Raw genomic sequence first — 23,707 nt, forward strand, 5'->3', positions numbered from 1 at the left:
TCATTCCTTCTTGTAAAAATGTAACATCTAAAATTTTAATTTTACTTTTCTTTCTGTCTCTTTCTCTCTCCTAATCCAGTCTTTTTTCCCTATTTATTTCTCTCTGATTTAGCATTAAATTCACCCATTCTAGTTTACACCATTCTCAGTCCTTGCACTGTTAATTTTGCAGTCCTTCAATCTGATTGGTTAAAGACATACGCAGTTTTGCTTGCCCTGTTCGCTAATGTCCCAGATGCCCTGTTTCTCTCTCTCCAATGTTATCAGCTCGCACTTTCAGCATTTTGGTACACAAAAATCTTTCAAAAACCTGAACATGCAAGGCAAGTCTAATTAAGCAAACATTGTTGGCTGTGCTACCACAGTAAACTATGTGCTAATGTGTTTGCCCTTCACAATTCTCTTAGTAGTTGATTCAAATGTCCAGCCAACAAAACTCCCAACGCAAGTGGCAGATTGTCTGTGTCTCATGCTTACAGCATGTAGCACAACTTTAATGTTTTTTATACACAGCACACAAATATTGGGAGATTCTTTTTTTTTTGTTTCATTTACATGGAAGCATTTAGACTGCAGCTTCATCATTCTGTCAGATGTCTTCAAGATTGAAGATGTAAAACTAATGGAACCATTGTAGTTGAGATTACAGCAATACAAATAGGAAACAGTTTGAAAAGAAATCATTGAGCTATCAAAAATGTTAAGTGCAAGCCAACACATAACAAAAATTGAGAAAGTAGTACTTAAATTGGATAGAGCGAATGGGTGAATCAACTGGTCACCTTTCCTGGCCTACCTCCTGGTGTTTTACAGAGCTATGAATAGATTGCCTGCCTAAGGAATGGTTTACAGTGTGCCATGAAATCCAAGGAAGTAGAGAAGCATATTGATGTGGAATGGTATAGTTTTCAAAGGGAGTGCAGGAACAGGCAGACCTGGAGGTGTATGTACACAAATCTTTAAAGGTGGCAGGATAAGTTGAGAAGGCTGTTAAAAGCTTCCAGCTCCTTGCTTTTATAAATAGAAGCAAAGAGTACAAAAATAAGGAGGTTATGCTATTCCTTTATAAATCACTGATTAGGCCCCTGTTGGAGTATTGAGTCCAGTTCTGAGTGCCACACGCTAGAAAGGATGTCGAGGCCTTGGAGAGAATGCAGAGAAGATGTACTAGAACGGTACAAGCAATGTGGCATTTGTTACGTGGAGAGAATAGAGAAAATGGGGTTTTCTTCTTCGAATAGAGTAAGTTAAGGGGAGATTTATTTGAGGTGTTCAAAATGGTGAAGTGTTTTGATATGGTATGGAGAAACTGTTTCCGGAGGCAGAAGGGTCGGTAACCAGAGAACACAGATTTAAGGTCATTGGCAAAAGAAATAGAAATAAAATGAGCATTTCCTTTCTCTTGCAGAGAGTTATGATCTAGAATGCACTGTCTGATGGATTGGTGGATATGGATGCAACAATAACTTCCAAAAGAGATAAATACTGAAAGGGGGAAATTTCTAGCACCATGAGGAAAGAGCAGGGAAGTGGGATAAATTGGATATCTCTTTTGAAGAGCCAGCATGGACGGAATGGCCGTCTTCTCTGTTATCATTCTATGGTTCTCTTATTCTAATTGTGTTAATATACCCTGAATATACACGGACCTCATGGATTGCTGGAGATGTACCCATTTCAAATCTGCCTTCGCATATCATGAACAACACCTATAACGAAGTGTATTGAAGTAAGCAATTGATAAATTCTGAGGGTGACTTTGTAGCGGATATCTAATATTTACACTGGAAATCGAATACCAAAGGACAAGTGGGTAAACTTGACTTTGTGGTTTTATATTAGTGTCCGTACTTTTTTGGGTGGAGGAATGATTGAATATGGAATCACTTAATCTTTCTTAATCGCCTGGATAAACAAGCTGATGGTAAATGGTCTCTCAAATGCTGTAAGTGGCATCTGGTGTGCATCAGTATTGATTGTTTCAAGAGACATTTAGTTTGGTTACTGGGGAGAGAGAAGGAGTTGAGTGATATGTTGAAAGGATAGGTCATGAACTGGCTTTTATTTTTATTTATTTTGGGCTTCTTGGCCCAATAGCCTTTTTTTCTGTTCCTACATGTATGTGTTCTTGTGTAGGTGCTTATATAGGACAACATCTTCATGTAATTCACCCAGTAACTCAGAGTTGAATGTACTTTGGATTAGCATCTCAGGAAAAGGAATTTCTTAGGACTCAGCATTCATAAGCTGGAGATGGCAGGGTACTAAAATAGGCCTTTTACTAACTTTCAGTGATTGTTGAAAGGCACAGGAGTAAAGAAAGGACTTGCATTTACATAATGCCTTTCACAATGCCAGAATGTCTCAAAGCACTTACGGTCAATTAATTACCTTTAAAGTGTAGCTACTGCTGTAATCTAGGGAAACGATGTTTCAGAATCATCACAGCAACACATCTCTTGTGTTTCTTTCTCACAGGAACATAGTCAAGGGAGTAAAACGAATTCGGGAAACATTAAGAGCTATGGAAACGAGAGCCACACAGAATTTCAGAACGGTATGGCAGAAAGACATTTTTATATGTTTTTATTTCTGAAGCAGCCAATCATATTAAGCACATTCTTTAAAATGAAAAGCAAGAGTCAAGTCTGTGGACCTCCATATGGACAGATGTGCCACCTTAACTCCACCGCAACCTGCCAGCTTTGGACAATGTGCATTATCCCCAACCCCTCTCACTGTTCCATTTGGCACTATTGTCAATTAATTTATGTCACACAGAACAATCGATGATGCATAGTGCAGCCTGAGCTCAATGTCATAATGTTGTATGTCTGGCTATTCCCATGAGGTGGAGCAATAATTCTTCAATAATGTTTATAAAAGCTTGTATTAGCTGCAAGTTGAAGTGATACATGTTGATCAGGCAACCTCAACTGCCAAGAGGTGATAAGTATTCCAGCAATCAAATACCCTAGCCTGAAGAGCTTCACATGGTTATACAGACTTTTCTCATTAATTTCAATGGTATTTCACATGGCCTTGTTCTCATTTACAGAACCAATAACTTCACACTACTTAAATAGCTTGCAATTTCTGAGATGCATGATTACAGTCAATTCAGTCTAGTCATTATTTGTGTAAATAGTGACATGTTGGAGCTTGAGATCTAAGTTCATGCAGCCTTCTTTTGATTGGATGCTAGTGATGTAACGGTAAAGTGGGGCTAATTTTATACATTGCCAAAGAAGCATTGGTGTGGTCAGTTTGGCTCAATATATCCACAATTTTCTGAATATGTTCAGTGAATACTTGTTAATATACCTGTAACTGTGAAGCTGCATTAGTTTAAGACTTACATTTTATTCTTCCTGCCTCTTCTCTTCCTTTTTAAAGGAAATCATAAAGTAGCCAAGAATAGGAGTTGAAATACAGTGTAAAGCAAATGTAAAAGGTTTTATTTGTGCAGATGATTCATTGTTTGGAGTAAATACACTCTCACTCCAGTAGGTGGTGTTAATAAGATGTTCCTTAACCACTTCTATTATTAATCATTTATTTTCTGTTACTAACTTCTGCATTTTTATTTTCAATCTAGTCAGGTTTGAAACTTTGTTTAATTATCTTTAGGGAGAAGATTCAAATTTTCCCTTCTTGCAAGTCTTACCAGTGGCTATTTGTGCTCTTTAGAAGAATAATTAGATTTTTAAAGAATCTGTTTTTAACCACTTCTCTTCTGAACGGGCTAAGGTATGACCCATGACCCCATGAATATTAGCCGCTTCTAGTAGCTCACCCAAGTGACTATTTTTCAATTGTAAGCTTAGACAGTTCGTCTCTAGGGTTATCTGGATTTGGAGCTTGAAAGAACATTACAGCAAAATCTGATCCTCTCCTCATCCAATGTTGACATGAGCACTTTCTAGAAGGAGTCACTGGATATGAATCAGGAATGAAACCCGTAGCTTGCTTTGTCCCAGCAAGCCTAGGCACATGGAAGCCAATTCAGACCAGACCAGGTACCACTTCATGTGAGATCACAGAACTTGGCACAGACAGGGCGTTGAACATGCTGATTCTTAGCATACTGGACTTCCTCTTCCTCAGTACTGAGCCTGCAGCCCTGTTGCTAATGGAATAGATACTGGCCACTGTGTACTGTAGATGGGAATCCTCATGAGAATAGAGTTCCCGTGTACAGTATGAAAGACTCCAAGTGATGAAAGGGGAAATAAAAATGAAGGAGAACAAATGGATGGCAGTGAAGGTAAGAGGGAAAATGGGTTTGAGGCACCTTAACAATTTTTTTTTCTATGTTAAAAGCCGCTATAGAAATGCAAGTTGTTTTTTTTTTTTTTAGAGAGAAAGGAGAATTATGTATTCTCCAGCATTTCAAAGAATGAGCTGTGATACAGGGCGCGACGGTGGATGCAGAACCAGGGAACATAGTCTCAGAATAAGGGGTAGGCCATTTAGGACAGAGAGTGGTGAATCTTTGAAATTCTCTATCCCAAAGGGCTGTGAAAGCTCGATCATTGAGCATGTGCAAGACAGAAATCGATAGATATCTGGATACTAATGACATCAAGGGATGTGGGCATAGCGTGGGAAAGTGGCATTGAGGTAGATGATCAGCCATGATCTAATTGAATGGTGGAGCATACTCGACGGGCTGAATGGCCTACCCCTGCTCCTCTGTTCCCATAACATTAACTGCGAGGGAGTGGGAAGGGAGAGTGCCAGGATTATCTGGAGGGAATAGAGAAAAAGAGATGTCGTGAACTGAGAAGGAAAATAGTGCCATTTTTAACTAGAGGAAAGCAGATTGTCAGTTTGAATGAGGACGGAAATAATCCCGGCTTTAGTGGAGGAAGTGTACCAACTTGAACTGGCTTGGAGGAGGGCAGGAGTTTCTGTGAAAGGGTGTGAGTTGGGTAAGGTACGTGTCTCTGTGATCAAGGACACTGAAGTTAGATGTGAGATTGTCAAGGAACATTTTGGGAAAGTGATGGTCTAGTTGGTCTTTGGAAAATCCAAATGCTGTTTTATTTTTCCTTTTTTAAGGTTAAAAATGTAAAGGAGTCAATTATGAAGTATAAAATGGCTTCGAATTAAACAAAACAGAATATTTTAAAAATAAAAGGTCAACGTTTTCCAGGGATGCATGTCCTTAGATCGCTCTTGAAATGCATCTCCAATTTGTATTGTATTGCATCTCCAATTTGTCCATATCAACATATGGACTTCCCTTTCAGGCTTTCGCATGCTTACTATTTTCCAATACAAGAAATGTTGGATATACCTGCAGCTTTAGTTGAAAAGCCCATAAATCTACTTGTTTTCATATGTTATAGATCTATATACAGGGCTTTTCTTGAATAGCCAGAATTTTGTGATTGTATCAGTGTTTTTGAATCTATTGGCCAACTTTTTGCTAGTTTTCTAGTTTGGTGTGTATAAGACCTTACTAATCTGTGTGGCTCAGTTCCACACTAGGGTTGCACAGTTATTGGGGAAACGCCTCATAACATTAAATTGGGAAGCGTCCATGACCTTGCTGATTACTCAGAAAACACTGTCTCATTCCATTCCATTCGTATTTTGTGAAAGAAAGATGCTATATAAATGTAAGTTCTATCATGACCTCAGGATGTCCCAAAGCCCTTCACAGCGAATGAAATACTTTTGAAGTGTAGTCATTGTCTTAATGTAGAGACATCCGGCAGTTCACTTACACACAACAATGCGAAAAATGACCAGTTCATCTGTTTTAATAATGATGGTTGAGCAATAAAGGTTGGGTGAACTCTTGCTCTTCTTTGACGCCATGGGATCTTTTGCACCCACCTGAAAGAGCTGATGAGCTCTGGTTTAATGTCATCGCATCCAAAAGACCACATAGCACTTGTTCTGTACTGCCTACATTATGTGCTCAAGTTTTGAGCATGACTTGAGCCCACAACCTTCTGACTCCGGTGAGAGTGCTGCTACTGAGCAAACTCTGAACTAAAAAGCTTTCATTATGCTTTGAAGCTGAGATTATTTGGATATTGCTAATACTCTTAATTTATTTAAGAACATAAAAAGTCATGGAATTAGAAAAAGCTATTGTGCCTATTTTTATGAGTGATATATTTTGTGGAGTTTTTTGAGGACTCATGTAGTTTAGAATTATGGACATTGTTTTATTTGGGAAAACTGAAAAGGATTCCATGGATGTTTTTTCACTGGGGTCATTGAAGGGACACTGAGAGGTCTTGTTTGAAAACATTTGCTAGAAGTCACCTGTCTTCAGATAAATACCCAACTGGGGGCTTTTTTAACCGGGGGAAGATGTTTACGCAGAAATGACAGGTCAAGATTTACAGGGGTCAGGAGGCTTGACTCTTGATGTTGTTTTTGGTTTTGCTTTGGACACTGAATTGGGATGTGGAGTGTTTTGAAAGGAGTTTTAAAAATCAGCCAAGAGAGCAGTCACCCCAGCTCAGCCTTTTCCATCTCTCTGAAAAGCTTCCCAGCTTTTCCATCTCTTTGAGAAACTCTCTGAAGCGAGTGTAGGAAATGGAGAAATAGACGCTGCATTCCTCCTGAAAGGCCTGCCAGAAACCCCTGATGCCGCATTTTGCCCGGAAAACCTGCCAAACCGATCTTCAACATTGCCTGAAAAGAACTGTTCTGGAAAAATCCTAGTATTTGGGACGCCAAACCAAAAAGGGACAATTGACATCTTTCCATTTTTTTTCTCCTTTAAGAATTAGCAAATATTTGGCCAAAGTATTTTTTTGTCTTTTTTTTTGCAACGGAGCTCTAAAAAGAAAATCTCTTTTTTTTTTTTTGGTTAACTATATGTATGTGTGTGGCTAAGGTAATAGAGAATTTTTATATTTCACTGTGTTAATGCTTTGCTTTGTTACTGGTTATGTCTTGTTTTATAACAAACTGATAATTTTGTTGTTTATTAAAGTAACCTGGTTGGTGTATTTTATTCTGGGATAAAGAGTAGAGTCTATGATTGACTGTATCTGTAACTGGGTAGACATTTAAATATATGTCGTGACCTGTGGAGAAGTGGAACTAGAAAAACCAGTGCACCCCTCCCACCTCGGTCATAACACTATCCAGGCTACCTCTTGCATTGATTGGGTACCATGGGTGCTATCCATACTATTTATACTTCTGAACTACGTTCTGCAGAATTCTTTCCTGACCCACAAACTGAGTGAAATTTACAGCTCCATTATTTAAGACTGACTGACTTTTTTCCCACGGATGATATTTTGATCACAGTAGCATAAAAAGCAAAGTGTTCCACAGAGTATCGGATTATTTCTTGTCTATACTCATCCCTTAACCTTTCAGTCTTATACTTAAACACATGTTCATCTAGTCCTCTTTTTTAAAGCAATTAGAAATGTACTGTTAATTGTCTTTTATTGGGGCATTTTTAGATGCTTCACGTTAGTATGGTGTTTATATTTTAAAACAACTTTATTGTTTTCTCTCAGACAATAGCTAAGCAACTGGCTGAGGTGCTTCTGCACAGTCTGTGTGAAGACAGTTACTGGAATCCATTTTCAGACCCACCTCCTGATCTTAATAATGAGGAAAGTGGACCTTTTCTAAGTGTTAGCTCTGCTCTAACCACTGGTCCTCAGCTCTACCAAGGAGACAAGTATGTGATTTTGTTTATGCATAATGTTTTGTATTCATTTGCAAATTATATGAAGCAATATTTTTAGACAGAAAGTGCTTGTCATCCTCCATGACAAAGAATGTTCAGCTGATTTCATTAGCCTTGGGTTAGGTCAAATAGAAGTCATTTTCCTTTTATGCCCTCCCACAACATGCACCCACATACCAAAGAAAAGCAGCAACAGTATCACAATACCGAATTCTAGTCTTCCTTATGCACGTGTACACACAGAATAAAAACGCAGCAGACTAGCTCATTCCTGTTAACTTGCTAAGCATGCTGCAAACAAATACAATTTCTTCTCCCATAGTTTTGATATTTCATTTTTTTCCCACATCTTGCTATAATGGGGTAGAAGTTCTGCTTCAAGGGGAAGATAATCCTATTGCACTTGAAGATGTAGCATTTCCCATGATGATGGAAGGTGTGACGTTGATCAATGAATGGCACTTTCACTTTGAGATGTAACACATAGGAATAACAGAGTAAGAAGATAAAATAAAAGCAAAATACTGCAGACGCTGGAAATCTGAAATGAAAGCAAAAAATGCTAGAAATACTCAGCAGGTCTGGCAGCATCTGTGGAGAGAGAAGCCAAGTTAACATTTTAGCTCAGTGACCTTTCATCAGAACTGGCAAAGGTTAGAAATGTAATGGGTTTTAAGCAAATAAAGCGGGGGTGGGGCAAAAGATAACAAAAGTGAAGGTGTTGATAGGACAGAGGGTCACAGAGAATAACTGACCAGAAAGTCATGGAGCAAAGGCAAAGTGTGTTAGTGGTGTGGTGAAAGACAAAGCGTTAATGCAGAGAAGGTATTAAATGACAATAATGAACAGCCCTGGCCAAAAGCACAAACATGAAAAAAAACCGTGGTAAAAAATGAATGATGAAACAAACTAAAATAAAATTTTTAAAAAAGTAAAAACTAAAACTAAAAATAAAATAGGGGGGCCAGTCATACTCTGAAATTATTGAACTCACTGTTCAGTCTGGTAGGCTGTAGTGTGCCTAATCAGTAAATGAGATGCTGTTCCTCAAACTTACGTTGATGTTCACTGGGACACTGCAGCAAGCCCAGGACAGATATGTGGGCATGAGAGCAGGGGTGTGTGTTGAAATGGCAAGCATCAGGAAGCTCAGGGTCATGTTTTCAGACTGAGCGAAGGTGTTCCACAATGCGGTCACCCAATCTGCTTTGGTCTCCCCAATGTGGAGGAGACTGCAGTGTGAGCAGCGAATATAGTATACCAAATTGAGAGAAGTACAAGTAAATCGATGCTTTGCCTGAAAGGAGCGTTTGGGGCCTTGGATTGTGAGGAGAGAGGAGGTAAGGGGCAGGTATTACACCTCTTGTGATTGCATGGAAAGGTACCATGGGTAAGAAGATCCCAGTTTCAATCCCTAGTCTTGCTGACCTAGCTGATCTCAGCCAGGGCAGAATTAATTCATTCCAACAACCTATCAACTCTCATTTTCTAGGCTTCCATTAAAAAAGGTCACTTGGCTAAGTACTGGAGCTTGGCCAAAGTAGACAGTAATGTTAAAAAAAAAAAAATGCTTGCATTTATGTAGCCCCTTTCAAAACCACCAGATGTCCCATGTGCTTTACAGTCAATGAAGTACTTTTGACGTGCAGTCACTGCGGTAACGTAGGAAACGCGGCAGCTAATTTGTGCACAACGAACTCCCACAAACAGCAATGTGGTAATGACCAGATAATATGTTTTTGTGACGTTGATTGAGGGATAAATATTGGCCAGGACATAGGGGAGAACTCCCCTGATCTCCTTCAGAATAGTGCTATGGGAGCTTTTAAATCTACCTGAGAGGGTAGACAAGGCCCCAGTTTATGTCTCATCTGAAAGACGGTATCTCTGAGACTGCAACACTCCCTCAATACTGTACTGGTGTCAGCCTGGATGTTCGTGCTCAAGTCATGGTGTGGGACCCAAACCCATAACTTGTGACTCAGAGGTAAGAGTGCTACCAACTGAGCCACAGCTGACGCACGTTGGCCATAAGTGGAGACCAATCTGGCTCAGTGCATTGAAATGCTGAAGTTTCCTTTGAAGACAAGTGTGTGCAGAAAAGGAGACAAAAATGTAGCTATAAAAGCAACATTGGACCACTGTGAGGGAGCTTTCTCATGACAATTAATAAATCCCACACCCAGTTATTTTTGCACGTGTAAAGGCTCTGCATCATAAAATCAAAGTGTTAAATGTGGAATTATCATTTTGAACTAGAGTTGGCGATGATTTATGTTAACTCCTCTATTGGGTGTAGTAGAAGGCAATAACAGAAGATTGCACTTTTGATCTCCAGACACAGGAATATTAAGAGTTACATTTGTCTAACTCCTCATATTGTTTTAACTCAGCTGGATTAATTTGATTTTGTCAATTTGCTTTTTGTTTGTTTATGCTGAACCTTTTCTCGAGGATCAATGGCGTCTTTGTCAGCTCTATATCTGAGTTTAATTTATATTTATTTATACTATTATCATTCATGGTTCACATTTCTTGACCTTTTTATACTGCAATGTCCTCTGTTATTGTACTCTGGTTATTTTGCAAAAAAGAAAGTTTAAAAAAAACTTTTTAATAATTGTCATTTACAATATAATTTCATAGCTCGATGTTATCAAATAACGTTGACTCCCCCACCATGGGGGAAGAACAAAAACATTGTAGAGGAAGGAGGTGGCAGCCCAAGGGGAGTCCTTAAAAAAAATTTACAGGGAATAAAAGTTTTCCTCAGTGAGTGAATGCACCACTCGCTGTGTTTTGAGCCATGTAGAGCTGAAGGTTCCAGATTCGGTTTCTGGTCTGGACATTAGTGCATCTCAACTGGGACTGCAATCTTGGAAGGTGAGAAGGAAGGGAGTTTTCAATCATATTTTATAATTGGCCTCCTTTTTTAAAACATAAAGCACATAATCATTATTTCTTCTACTGACTGCTATCATCCCCTTTTCCATGGGCCATTGTTGGCCTCTGTCTATTCCTTGGGTTTGACCATAATAACAGCAAGCTGTTTGACAATATAGGGGTACAGCAATTGTGCTGGATCCTGTTCTCATCTGACATACAAACACCACCAGTTATTATTAGATACAGAACATGAGCAAAAATACCATTGGTTTTTAGTTCCCCCTCGGCCGAAAGCCATTGAGATCTAATATATTACCCCTCACCGTGCTGTGGCTGAGATCAGCCAACTCAGCACAGACCAGCAATCAAAGCTGGATTTATCTTGGTCTATACAGATCAAAATTGCACCAAATGGTGCATTTGTGCACTGAACCCTTGAGTGCCTGTATCTTTTAATCATCAAGTGTGTAGTGAGGGAACGGAGAGCAAATGTAAAGGTGCTTCACAGTATGCTCATTGAAAGGTACCGAATTATGTGTTAATGCTATTTTCAAAGGCGGCATTTTTGATGAATCATACATAGTGTCTTTAGTTACTGGCCTTGTTCTGACAATGAAAGAAAGAAATCATGCAGTATGAACTTAACCTAGTTCAGTACAGTATTTGTTTTTTTCAGTCTCTTCTGCCCACGGGACATTGTTGAAGAAGCACTCCTCCTCCTCCTAATCAGTGAGTCGATGGTAAGCTACACTGTTAACTAAGAATAAAAATTCTAATCTTTTCTGTTGAAGAATACATTTTTCATGCACTTGGGTGTACACTTATCAACTGAGCCATCAGGAAAAACTCAGCTGCATTTTTGATATAGAGCCTTTTTTAAAAAAAAAGAAAGAACGGCCTGCCGCTACAAATCTCTTTCTCTTGTGATGAAATGTTTACTGACTTTACAAATTCTTTGCTTTCTGCCAAATTAATTGTGTAGAGTACAACCACCACCACCTGTTGCTATCTCATTGCTCCTGCTAGAAAATTTGTGGATGTTGGGGCCAAGAAAATAAAAGACATTTGGCTGTGATGCCTCCCATCTCCTAATAATTGAAAAGCCAACTGCCAAGCAATCGATTTTTATATCAAGATTAAGCACTTAAGTGAGGTACTGGAGAGCTTGGTATCTGTGGGATTGTACCCCAGTATGGATCAAGCAGAGGAGAGAAAAATATTAAAAAATAAAAAAACCCCAAAAGATTGCAGCCAGATACTAAAAGTTCATTTTGAAGCCGGAAATATGTAAATGTACAAAGCATCGGCTTTGGGTGAAACACGTGTAATATAAATATACAGTAAATATATTGGAATTAGACAAAGAAATTGGAAAAGGAGTTTGCGCAGAATCAGTACAATTGGCTAGACAATGTGGAAAAGCATTTTTTAAAGCTAATTGAATGTTTAGCTTTATAGTCAGGACAGTATAATATAAGTCCACAGATGTTGTACCAAGACGTTAAAATGCAATTGTCAGATACCACTAGCTATTAGAAGGGTATCCAGACTTTTTGAGAGGGTGCATAAAAAAGCAGTGAGTGATTTCGTATGAAAAGGGGGTGGACTATAGTGAAACAGTGATTCCTGACAACACAACGGCCCGCTGGCATAATCAGAATGCACCAAGTTGTGCACGTGTGCAGCTACATCTTGCCAGGACTTAGTGGTGCGTGTGCGGGATGACATATCCGTCATCGCATATCTGCGTCAGGTGCATCTTCGTGCATGCGCGATAAAGCATCATTGGGTATCCAGCCCCTCACTGGGCTGGAGGAAGCGGCTGAATGGGAGACTTTGAGGCTGGAGCTCTCCCTCTTCGCTCCAGGACTGACGCTTCCTCCCCTCAGCCGCTCGCTGCTCCCCTGACCGATTATTCCTCGCTTTGCACCATCCTGTTCTCTTCCTCCCCTCGGCCGCTCGCTCCTACAAAGCCCCGTCCCCCCTTGCGGCCCGCTTTCCTCCTTTGGGCGATGCGTGGAGACTGATGTAATATGGGAGCGAGTGGGCGAGAGGAGGGAAGCGGCATGGCCTAGAGCTAGCGGCTGGAGGGCTGGGGGTTGATGGAGGGGAAGTGGGCAGCTGGAGAGTTGGGTGGCGCAAGTGGGGAACAATCGGCCAGGGAAGGTGGGGGGGGGGGGGGTGGGAAAGCAGCGAAGTTTAGAGCAAGCGGTGAGAGCGGCTAGTGGGGCGGAAGCTAGTAGCTGCGCTCAGGTGAAATCGGTCCTGGTCAGTCATATAAATGAATCACAATAACGAATTGGCAGCATGTTTTATACTCTGTCCGATTTTCTTTTCCATCTATCGGGGTGACAATTCTCCATCTTCAATCATAAAATTCCTTTTGTATTTAACAGGATTACTGGAATATTAAATGGATCTGTGGATTATAGTTGGTATCCTATAACTACATTGTAGCATATTACTGGGCTTCCACCCAACTTAATGTAAGGTTAGTTTGCTAGAACGATCTAGCCATGAGCATTTCCTGTGATAAATTGAGCAGCGCCATCTTTAATTCTGGCAGCTGCCTGAACATTGCAGATACTGACGTTCCAGTTGAAGAGCCTGCATTTGTGCATGTGCAAGCACTGCGCCACCTAGTGGTTGCGTTGTCAGCAAATTCAGCCATAGTGAAAAGTGACAGAAGCTCAAGCTCTATAATTTAGAGGGAAATTGGTAAGTGGGGAATCTCCCTGAGCTCCATCTAAAAAAAAATTAAATGGTATAAATAAACTTAGAATATTAGTTCAAATGAAACCAGGAAATTGGTGGAAAGTCAGTGGATTCTAATTTGGAGAAGTTGGGCAATTCCTCATCCTGGACTGGTCTTGTACATGAGGTTCTCCATTTTATTGATTATTGCCTATCCAGCAATACAATAGTATGTGAGTAAGGAGGATCACTCATTCCAGTTTTTGTATAGTGCTTTATTATTCTTGTTTTGTTTCTTCCAGCGTTTAATGTTTTTTCAAATTTAATTTCTGGTCAAGAACTTTGCTTGATCTTCCAGGTAATGATTCAATAGAGTGCCTGATACATTGCAGAGTACATATTACTTGCATATCGAGGGTCATCCAGTTCCACATGCTTTAAAAACCTTCAAGTATATGAAAGGACAAGAAATGTAAACAGCCATTCACTTGGTCCATATGTGCATTTGCCAGTAAAATGTATTTTCTGATTAAATGCTTCAGTAGTGTGGTCTCTTGATAGTTCACTGTGTAAATTAAAAATTTGGTGTGACACTGAACCTTCAGATTAGAGGTGATTGCTGGTGTATGCTGAGTTTGCTAATCTCAGCCAAGACAGTGCAGAGGGCCCTCTGCACCCCAGGATAGGGATGGAAAAAAAACAGCCAGTGAGGATTAATTCCAGGTCCTGGCCCGAACAACGTGTTTATAACAAGCCTGTTATGATTTTTGGTGAGCTGCCCAGTTAGTGGCCAGGGAGCATGCTCGACATCCAATTAAAATGGTGGGTGGGCTCCTGAGACTGGAGGGTCAATCGGCAGCTCCACCATCCAAGGTGGGTGGTTCCTAGTGGGATGAGGCCCCCTCCCCCCATCCACCCCAGTTTTCCTCCTGGAGGATGTCTCCTTTCTCTGGGTGGTGTTTTGGCCACAGTGTGGGGCCCGCCTGCTGACCAGAAAATTGCAGGCGGCATGGGGTTGGGCCTTAATAGGCTGTCTACTTATCTCAATTGGCCACCCGCTGCTTGCGGTGGGTAGCTGTTCTGTTCCCAGCCCAGCCTCCTTGAAAATGGCTTGGGGACAGGATGGTGCCGGCAAGCCGCCCGCCTCTGGTCCTGTCCCCGTTGGCTTTCGAAAATCCTGCCCTCGGTTTCAGTAGTTTATCTTTCACTACCTGGCAATCCAAGTTTTGACATCTATCGCTGTCATGAGCACAACGTTCTCAAAAATGCTGTTTTGTGTGTTTTTGACTGAATCTGGTTACTCTCAAAATCCTAGGAAAGCGTATAACTTGTGTGCAAAGATATATAGCTACTTCCCTGTGCAATAGGGGCGACATTCTATAGTACAATATGATTTTAACAAGTTAACAAGGCCGTGGAAAATGCAAGCAGTTCATTTCTAGAGGAATAGAATTGAAAAGCTGGGAGATTATTGTAAACTAGTATAGAACCTTGGCTAGACTGCACATAATGTACTGGGTGCAGTTCTGGTTTCCATGTATTACAAAAAAGGATATGGGGTGCTGGAGAAGGTGGAAAATTTTTTTTCAATGATGATATCAGAACTGAAAGTTTATAACTTAACAGGAAAGACTGAACAGGTTGGGACCCTTCTCTAAAAAAAGATTGGCCAGTGACCGAATAGAGGTCTTTAAAATAATGAAGGGGATTATAGGAACATAGAAGCAGGAGTAGGCCATTCAGCCCGTCGAGGCTGCCTCGCCTTTCATTATGATCATGGCTGATCATCCAGTTCAGTGCCTTTTTCCCACATTATCCACATATACCCTTATGTCATTTGTATTTAGAAATATGTCAATCTCTACTTTAAACATACTCAATGACTGAGCTTCCACAGCCCTCTGAGGTAGAGAATTCCAAAGATTCACAACCCTCTGAGTAAAGAAATTTCTCCTCGTCTCTGTCCTTATTTTGAAATTGTGTCCCCTGGTTCTAGACTCCCCAACCAGGGGAAACACCTTAGCTGCATCTACCCTGTCTATTCCTTTAAGTATTTTGTAGGTTTCAATGAGATCACCCCTCATTCTTCGAAACTCTAGAGAATACAGGCCCAGTTTCCCCAATCTCTCTTCATAGGATAGTCCTGCCATCCCAGGAACAAGTCTGGTGAATCTTCGTTGCGCTCCCTCTATGGCAATAATATCCTTCCTAAGGTCAGGGGACCACAACTGCACACCGTACTCCAGGTGGGGTCTAACCAAGGTTCTATACAATTGATAGAGTAAATGTGGAGAAGTTTCCATTTGTGGGGGAGTTCAAAACTAGGGCCATAAATGAAATATTCATTAATAAATCTAATAGGGAATTCAGGAGAAACTACTTTATTCTTATCTTCTTCTTTGGCCTCCTTATCTCGAGAGACAATGGGTAAGCGCCTGGAGGTGGTCAGTGGTGTGTGGAGCAGCACCTGGAGTGGCTATAAAGGCCAATTCTAGAGTCCACAGGTGCTGCAGAAAACTTTGCACAGTTTATTCAGACAGTGCTTATAATGTGGAACATGCTACCACATGGAGTAGTTAAGATGAATAGCATTGATGTATTTAAGGGGCAGATTGCTAAGTACATGAGGGGAAAAAAAGAGGATATTGGGGCAAATGGCCTGTGTCTGCTGTAATTTCTATGTAGGGAATTCCATATATGATTTGCAATTAACACAATTAACTTGTTAAAGGAGAAATCAATTCTGTTCCGCCTTGGAAGAGGGAAATTGTCCCAGTTTTTGTTTAGCAAATGCTGGTTACTTGTGTAAAATGTTTTTATTTTAAATCAGATTGGTGCTAGTTTATTTTCGTTTGATTGTGGAAAAGCTAATGGTCTCATGTCTGGATTTCTTTTGCAAGAAAATCAATTTCAATTGATCTGACTAGAAGAAAGGATCTTTTCAATCGTGAAGGCTGTCTTTAAGTATTAGTCATTGATTTTTTTTTAGGGCAGTGCATTGAGTAAATCAAATTGCAGCTGATGCAAAATGTCATGGGTTATTGACAAAGTGACTGAAGATGAGTGCAATATTGTCAGTACACAGTGTGCTAATACAAAGGAAATTCACAGTGCTTACATGTGTATAATTTAATATTGTAATGCTGTGGGTCCATGGAGCTGTTACTTCACAGTGTGGTGAGCACAGATTCAGATTAGAGCAGGAACAGAGCTAAAGACCCATTTCTGGGTGTAACATCCATTTATATTGTAGAACTGCTTCCAGTGGTGAGAGTATTTCTACAGCATGATATTTCTGCCTATTGTAGTATAATGTGATGTAGGTAGTTACAGGGTAGATTATGTAAATAGATTATAAGCATCATTACACGATGTGATGTCACGGATTGTACAGAACCTCATGTGAGGAGTGTTGTAGTGGGAGCTGTAGTTGCCAGACATTTGTAAATAAACTCCAGTTACCTTAACCCACAGACTAATATCTTCATTTGGTACAAAGAGTATAGCAACTTGGATATTATATGGCGGCAGCATATCGTAGAAGGGAAGAAACGAAAACATTGAAAAACAGGAGAAGATGGAAAAGTCATTGTCCTTGCCGGAGAACTTTGAACAGGTAGCAGGTCCGAACAGGCTGAGACGTGGCCGCAATGGGTCTGGACATGGAGCAGGCCAATACATTTATGTATGCCGTGGGGCAACATTCTCATAACCCAAGGAATCAATGAGTAGCAGGCTACTTATGCTGAAGTTATAAAAGCTTTAGAGGAATATTTCAAGATTAATAAACGCACCCATTTATTAATGACGTATACAAGATCGCACAAGATTGCAAGTATGGAAGCTTGCGTGAGGAGTTGATTCGCGATAGAATCATAGTTGGGTTATAGACTATGTCAGATCAGCTAATGTCAAGGGAAGGCTTGAGTTTACAAAAAGCCATCCAGTTGAGCAGGCAGGCAAAGCTTAGAAAATTCAATTGACCCATGATTTGAGGGGACAGGGAGAGTCTGATCTGGAAGGCATTAGATTCAGTGGAGTTAGTGGGGAAAAAAGGGAAAGGCAGCACTGAATTGCAGTAGGCGTGGCCGAGAGAGGGGAATTGCCCAACCAGGGAAGTAGAATGTTTCCTGTATTTTTTGTAAAAAAAAAAGGATGTTTCCAGTCTATATGGCCTGAATTTTAGTAGTGCTCCGCAAATTGCGGCGGCATGCTTTGAAGTCGGAGGTCCGCTTGCACAGAGCGGCCGCCATTGAGACCTGGTGCTATTTCGAGCGGGTCTCCTTTAAATGGAGGGGACAGAACAGCCACCCCCAATGATATAGAGGGGGCGGCCACTCCATCCCTGGCAATGGCGTCTGGCGCCACAGCACAGGCGCCATTTTTAAAGGGCTTCAAGCCCTTACCAGCAATTTAAATTTTTAAAGAGCACAGCACTTTTACTTTAAATAAAAACTGTCATTTGAACATCAAAGCCCCTCTTCCACCCCCTCCCCCCCTCCAATAATCAAACCATATATTTATTTCCCTCTTTTCTTCCCCACCACCTGAGAAACCATTTTTGCTGGTACTGACCTTTCACCCCCAAACTTTATAATCTTTGCCCTTCAACCCCTTCCCACCATCCCTTCAGCCAATGGAAACACTTTTCCCATTCCCCCCACCCTGATAATTTCACTCCTCCCCCCCTCCCCACCAGTGTCAAGCCTCGGAACTCCAAATGGAGTTCCAACGACACTGGCGTTCTGGCTGGTGGCTGAAATATCATAGAAACATAGAAAAATAGAAGCAGGAGTAGGCCATTCGGCCCTTCAAGCCTGCTCTGCCATTCAATATGATCATGGCTGATCGTCCAAACTCAGTAACCTGTTCCAACTTTCTCCCCGTATCCCTTGATCCCAATAGCCCTAAGAACTATATCTAACTCTTTCTTGAATATACTTAATGATTTGGCCTCAGCTGCTTTCCGTGGTAGAGAATTCCACAGGTTCACCACTCTCTTGGTGAAGAAATCCCTCCTCATCGCAGTCCTAAATGGCTTACCCCTTATCCTGAGACTGTGACCCCTGGTCCTGGACTCCCCCGCCATCGGGAACATCCTTCCTGCATTTAGTCTGTCCAGTCCTTTTAGAATTTTGTAGATTTCTACGAGATCCCCTCTTATTCTTCTAAACTCGAGCAAATCTGCGTGGGATGGCTGCCGGGACGAGGTAAGTTTATTTGCATGTGTTTGAATTAATTTTAATAATAAAATGAAGGCACCACTGTGAGCGGCGGGGGTGGGGAGGGGCGCGCTAAGGCCTTGCCAGCACTGTTAGAATGTGGCAGGGTCTTCTCTGCGTCGGGGGTCGTGGCGCACCTCTCCCAGGAGAATTTAATTTTCCGGGCCCCCCCCCCCCCCGCCCCCGGCACCGCGACCCCTGACATCGGAGTGCGAGTAAAATTCAGCCCTGTGTGTCACAGCAAGAAACAAATGCAGCAGACCAGCAAAGGGACAGATCGTTTAAACAAGAGAAGAAACGAGGTATAAGATGAGCGAACAATTGAAACTCCCTTTTTAGGAGAAATACAAGGAACAAATGAAAATTGTTGGACAACAGATATCATGGTAGGAGAAAATAAAACTATCTTTAAGTTAGACACGGGACAGTGGTTTCTGTTTTATCGGATAAGGAACCATGGTTAAAGAGGGAAGCTTTAGAACAACAAACAAGAAGCTAAATGGGTCTGAAGGCATAGAGCTGAAAGTTCTTGGGGATGAATTTAAGATACAAGAATAAAGAGATTCCTGAAATGCTGTATATTATCAGAGTTGTTCTTTACTCAGCAGGAAGGCTTGCATCGACTTACGACGATTATGTAGGGTAGAAGAAATTAAGGGACAAGAGAAGCAACCAAGAGATTTTAGGGCTGAATTCCCGAAGCTATTTAGAGGATTAGGAGAATTGAAAACAGAATATCACATCACTTCGAGAAAAGAGGCAGAGCCACTGTGTTTATTCACACGCAGAAAGGTCCGACACCCACTTCTGGAAAAGGTTAAAAAAAGAAATAGAAGCAATGCAGAACCAAGGAGTGATATCAGCAATAATTAAATCTACTAGATGGTGCTCTGGTATGGCTCCAATAAAAAACCAAATGGATTCATAAGAATCTGTGTAGACCTCACTCAGCGTAATAAAGCAGCGGAGAGAGAGATCCACCCAATGGCATCAGTGGATGAAAGATTGGCAAAACTGGGAAAAAGCTCCTTATTTACAAAATTAGATGCAAACAGTGGATTTTGGCAGTTACCTTTGGGTGAGGAGTCTAAATAGTTGACATTTACAGCACCATTTTGGGAGATTCTGTTTCAACAGTTTACCATTTGGTATTAAATCAGCACCCGAGATCTTTCAGAGAATGATGTCAAGGATCCTGGAAGGTTTAGTGGGGATAATCTGTCACATGGATGATGTCCTAATTCATAGTCATACAGCACAGAATCAGGCCCTTCAGCCCATTGTGTCTGTGTCGGTCATCCATCATCCAACTATTCTAATCCCATATTCCTGCACTTGGCCTGTAACCTTGTATGCTATGGCGTTTCAAGTGCTCATCAAAATGCTACTTAAATGTTGTGAGGGTTCCTGCCTCCACCACCTCTTCAGGCAGTGCGTTCCAGATTCCAAAAACCCTCTGGGAGAAAACATTTTCCCCCAAATCCCCCCCCTAAACCTCCTGCCCCTTACCCTAAATCTATGCCCCCTGGTTCTCGACCCCTCCGCTAAGGGAAAAAGTTTCTTCCTATCTAACCTATCAATGCCCCTCATAATCTTGTACACCTCAATCTTTTCCCCTCAGCCTTCTCTGCTCCAAGGAAAACAACCCTAGCCTTTTCAGTCTCTCTTCATAGCTGAAATGCCCCAGCCCAGGCAACATCCTGGTGAATCTCCTCTGCACCCTCTCCAGTGCATTCACATCCTTCCTATAGTGTGGTGCCCAGAACTGTACACAGTACTCCAGCTGTGGCCTAACTAGTGTTTTATACAGCTCCATCATAACCTCCCTGCTCTTATATTTTATGCCTCAGCTAATAAAGGCAAGTATCCCATGTGCCTTCCTAACCACCTTATCTACCTGTGCTGCTGCCTTCAGTGATCTATGGACAAGTACACCAAGGTCCCTCTTACCTTTTGTACTTCCTAGGATCCTACCATTCATTATATATTCTCTTGCCTTGTTAGCCCTCCCAAAATGCATCACCTCACACTTCTTAGGATTAAATTCCATTTGCCACAGCTCCGTCCATCTTACCAGCCCATCTATATCTCCCGGTAATCTAAGGATTTCCTCCTCACTATTTACGATACCACCAATTTTTGTGTCATCTTTGAATTTACTGATCATACCTCCAATACTCACATCTAAATCATTAATGTACACTACAAACAGCAAGGGTCCCAGCACCGATCCCTGTGGTACACCACTGGTCACAGGCTTCCAATCGCAAAAACAGCCCTCCACCATTGCTCTCTGCTTCCCGCCACTAAGCCAATTTTGGATCTAATTTGCCAAATTGCCCTGGATCCCATGGGCTCTTACCTTCTTAACCAATCCCTGATGTGGGACCTTATCAAAAGCCTTACTGAAATCCATGTATACTACATCTACTGCTTTGCCCTCATCGACACATCTGGTCACCTCCTCAAAAGATTCAATCAAATTATTTAGACACGATCTCCGCTGACAAAGCCATGCTGACTATCCCTGATTAATTTCTGCCTCCAAGTGGAGATTAATCCTGTTCCTTAGAATTTTTCCCAATATTTTCCCAACCACTGATATTAGACTCGCCGGCCTGTAATTACCTGCTTTATCCCTGCTACCCTTCTTGAATAATGGTACCGCATTCGCTGTCCTCCAGTCCTCTGGTACCTCTCCTGTGGAGGGAGAGGGTTTGAAAGCCCCTGCTACCTCCTCTGTTGCCTCACATAACAGCCTGGGATACATTTCATCTGGGCCTGAGGATTTATCCACTTTTAAGCCCGCTAAAACAGCTAATACTTCCTCCCTTTCAACGCTAATATATTCAAGTATATCACAATCCCCCTCCCTGACCTCTACACCTACATCGTCCTTCTCCATAGTGAACACTGATGAAAAGTAATCATTTAAAACCTCTCCTATGTCCTCCGGCTCCACACACATTGTCACTTTGGCCCCTAATGGGCTCTACTCTTTCCCTGGTTATCCTCTTACCCTTAATATACTTATAAAACGCCTTAGGATTTTCCTTTATGTTGCCTGCCAGTGTTTTTTCATATCCCCTCTTTGCTCTCCTAATTATTTTAAGTGCCACCCTACACTTTCTATACTCCTCTAGTGCCTCAGCTGTTTTCAGCGCTTGGGATCTGCCATAAGCCTTTTTTTTCCTGATCCAATCCTCTGTATCCCTTGACATCCAGGGTTCCCTGGGCCTGTTAGTCCTACCCTTCACCTTAACGGTTGGCTCTGGACTCTCACTATTTCCTCTTTGACTCCCACTGATGTGATGTAGACTTTCCTACAAGTAGCTGTTCCCAGTCCACTTTGGCCAGATTCTGTTTTATCATATTAAAATCGGCCTTCCCATCCCCCCAAATTCACTACCTTTATTTCTGGTCCATCTTTGTCCTTTTCCATAACCACCTTAAATCTTAGAGTTATGGTCACTATCCCCGAAATGCTTCCCCACTAACACTTCTACCACTTGACCGGCTTCATTCCTTAGGATTCGGTCCAGTACTGCCCCATCTCTTATAATAAATAAAAGCAAATTACTGCGGATGCTGGAAATCTGAAATAAAAACAAGAAACGCTGGAAGTACTCAGCAGGGCTGGCAGCATCTGTGGAGAGAGAAGCAGAATTAAAGTTTCAGGTCAGTGACTTCCCCTTCTCTTGTAGGACTTTCTACATAGTGGCTCAAAAAGCTCTCCTGTATGCATTTTAAGAATTCTGCCCCTTTTAAGCCTTTTGCACTAAGACTAAGACTATCCCAGTTAATATTGGGGAAGTTGAAATCCCCTACTATTATTACCCTATTATTTTTACACCTCTCTGAGATTTGCCTACATATCTGCTCTTCTATCTCTCTCTGACTGTTTGGAGTACACATCCAGCCAAGTGATTGCCCCCTTTTTGTTTTTAAGTTCTTACCAAATGGCCTCATTTGAGGAACCTTCTAAGATATGGGCAAACCAGAAAGAATGCAACGCAAGGGTAAGAGCAGTATTACAAAGGTTAGAAGAAGCAGGTCTCACATTGAGAAGTGTGGGTTTTCACAACCAGCAGTGAGATTCCTTGGCCACATAATTGGGTCAGGTATCAAGGCAGGTCCATAGAAGACGAAGGCAATAAAAGATTTCTCAGAACCAAAGAACATAATGGAACTGCAAAGATTCATGGGAATAATGAATCAGGTAGGGAAATTCTTACCAAATTTAGCCACCATAAATGAGCCTTTGTGACAACTGCTGAAGAGCAGTCATATCTGGTGTTGGGGAGAAAGCCAGAAAAAAATCCTTTAAGAAAATCAGAGAAGATACCTTTGTCAGAGGTGTTAGCACACTGTGATCCAGAGCTAACGACCATAATTGCAGTGGTGCATCAGCAACAGGATTAGTTGCAGTCTTGTTTCAAGTCCAGAAGGATGGAAGATGCGGACCTGGTATTTTGCTTCTTGTTCGTTAACTGAAACTGTATAGAAATATGCAGTCATTGAGAAGGAAGTGTTGGCAGCAATGTGGGCATGCAAAAAATTTTTGCACGACATATTGAGCCTTAAGTTTAAAATTGAACTGACCACAAATCTGTACTGTCGCACAGTACAGTTGGCAATTAGGGATTCCACCCATAGACCAATTGATGGGGACTATATCTTCTAAACATCTGAAGCAAATGCTTCGCATGAGCCACCTATGCCAGGGCAGTTGTCAACTTGCAGTTTGGTTGGCCAGCTAAGATTTTACACAGTATTTCATCAATCATTGCGTGATTCCTTTCACAGAGCCCATTGCTAAAAGCACTTTCAGCTGCAATATTCATAACCATAATGTTCATGTTTTCACGCATGTCTCTGAACTCGTCATTGGCAAATTCCCCTCCCCTCAGAACCTTAGCTGGTGCCCCACGTCCAGTTCCTATCCATTTCTCCATAATTTTATCTATAAGCACCCTTTTGTCCTTGCTACTTATTATCGTAGAAAAACTAAATCTAGTTGCTAGGTCTATAAAATGTAGAATGAAAATATTCGTGCCCATGCAGCAGCAGGCCCTCCCAACACAGGCAAAATGCCCGCAGAGGTGGAATATGGCCCTTAATTGGCCTCATAATTGGCTTATTTGACCACCTGGCGAGCAGCCAAACCGCCTGCTTCCCTGCCACCAGCAATATGACATGGCGGTAGGAAGACATCGGGCTGCCT

The 23,707-nt window shown here is 41.5% G+C and overlaps 1 protein-coding gene across 3 annotated transcripts in view; it reads left to right on the forward strand.

Annotated features, from left to right (window-relative positions):
- LOC137376519 (tetratricopeptide repeat protein 7A-like) overlaps nucleotides 1-23,707 on the forward strand; it is a 319,646-nt gene that overhangs the window by 57,623 nt on the left and 238,316 nt on the right. For all 3 annotated transcript variants that reach the window (XM_068045223.1, XM_068045224.1, XM_068045225.1), the window contains exons 6-8: nucleotides 2,479-2,557; nucleotides 7,506-7,672; nucleotides 11,244-11,307. In XM_068045223.1, the coding sequence (XP_067901324.1) occupies nucleotides 2,479-2,557; nucleotides 7,506-7,672; nucleotides 11,244-11,307 (310 nt within the window). The remainder of the gene's footprint in view (nucleotides 1-2,478; nucleotides 2,558-7,505; nucleotides 7,673-11,243; nucleotides 11,308-23,707) is intronic.

This window comes from Heterodontus francisci, chromosome 13, assembly GCF_036365525.1.
Source record: "Heterodontus francisci isolate sHetFra1 chromosome 13, sHetFra1.hap1, whole genome shotgun sequence".
In the NCBI taxonomy this organism is placed as follows: domain Eukaryota; kingdom Metazoa; phylum Chordata; class Chondrichthyes; order Heterodontiformes; family Heterodontidae; genus Heterodontus; species Heterodontus francisci.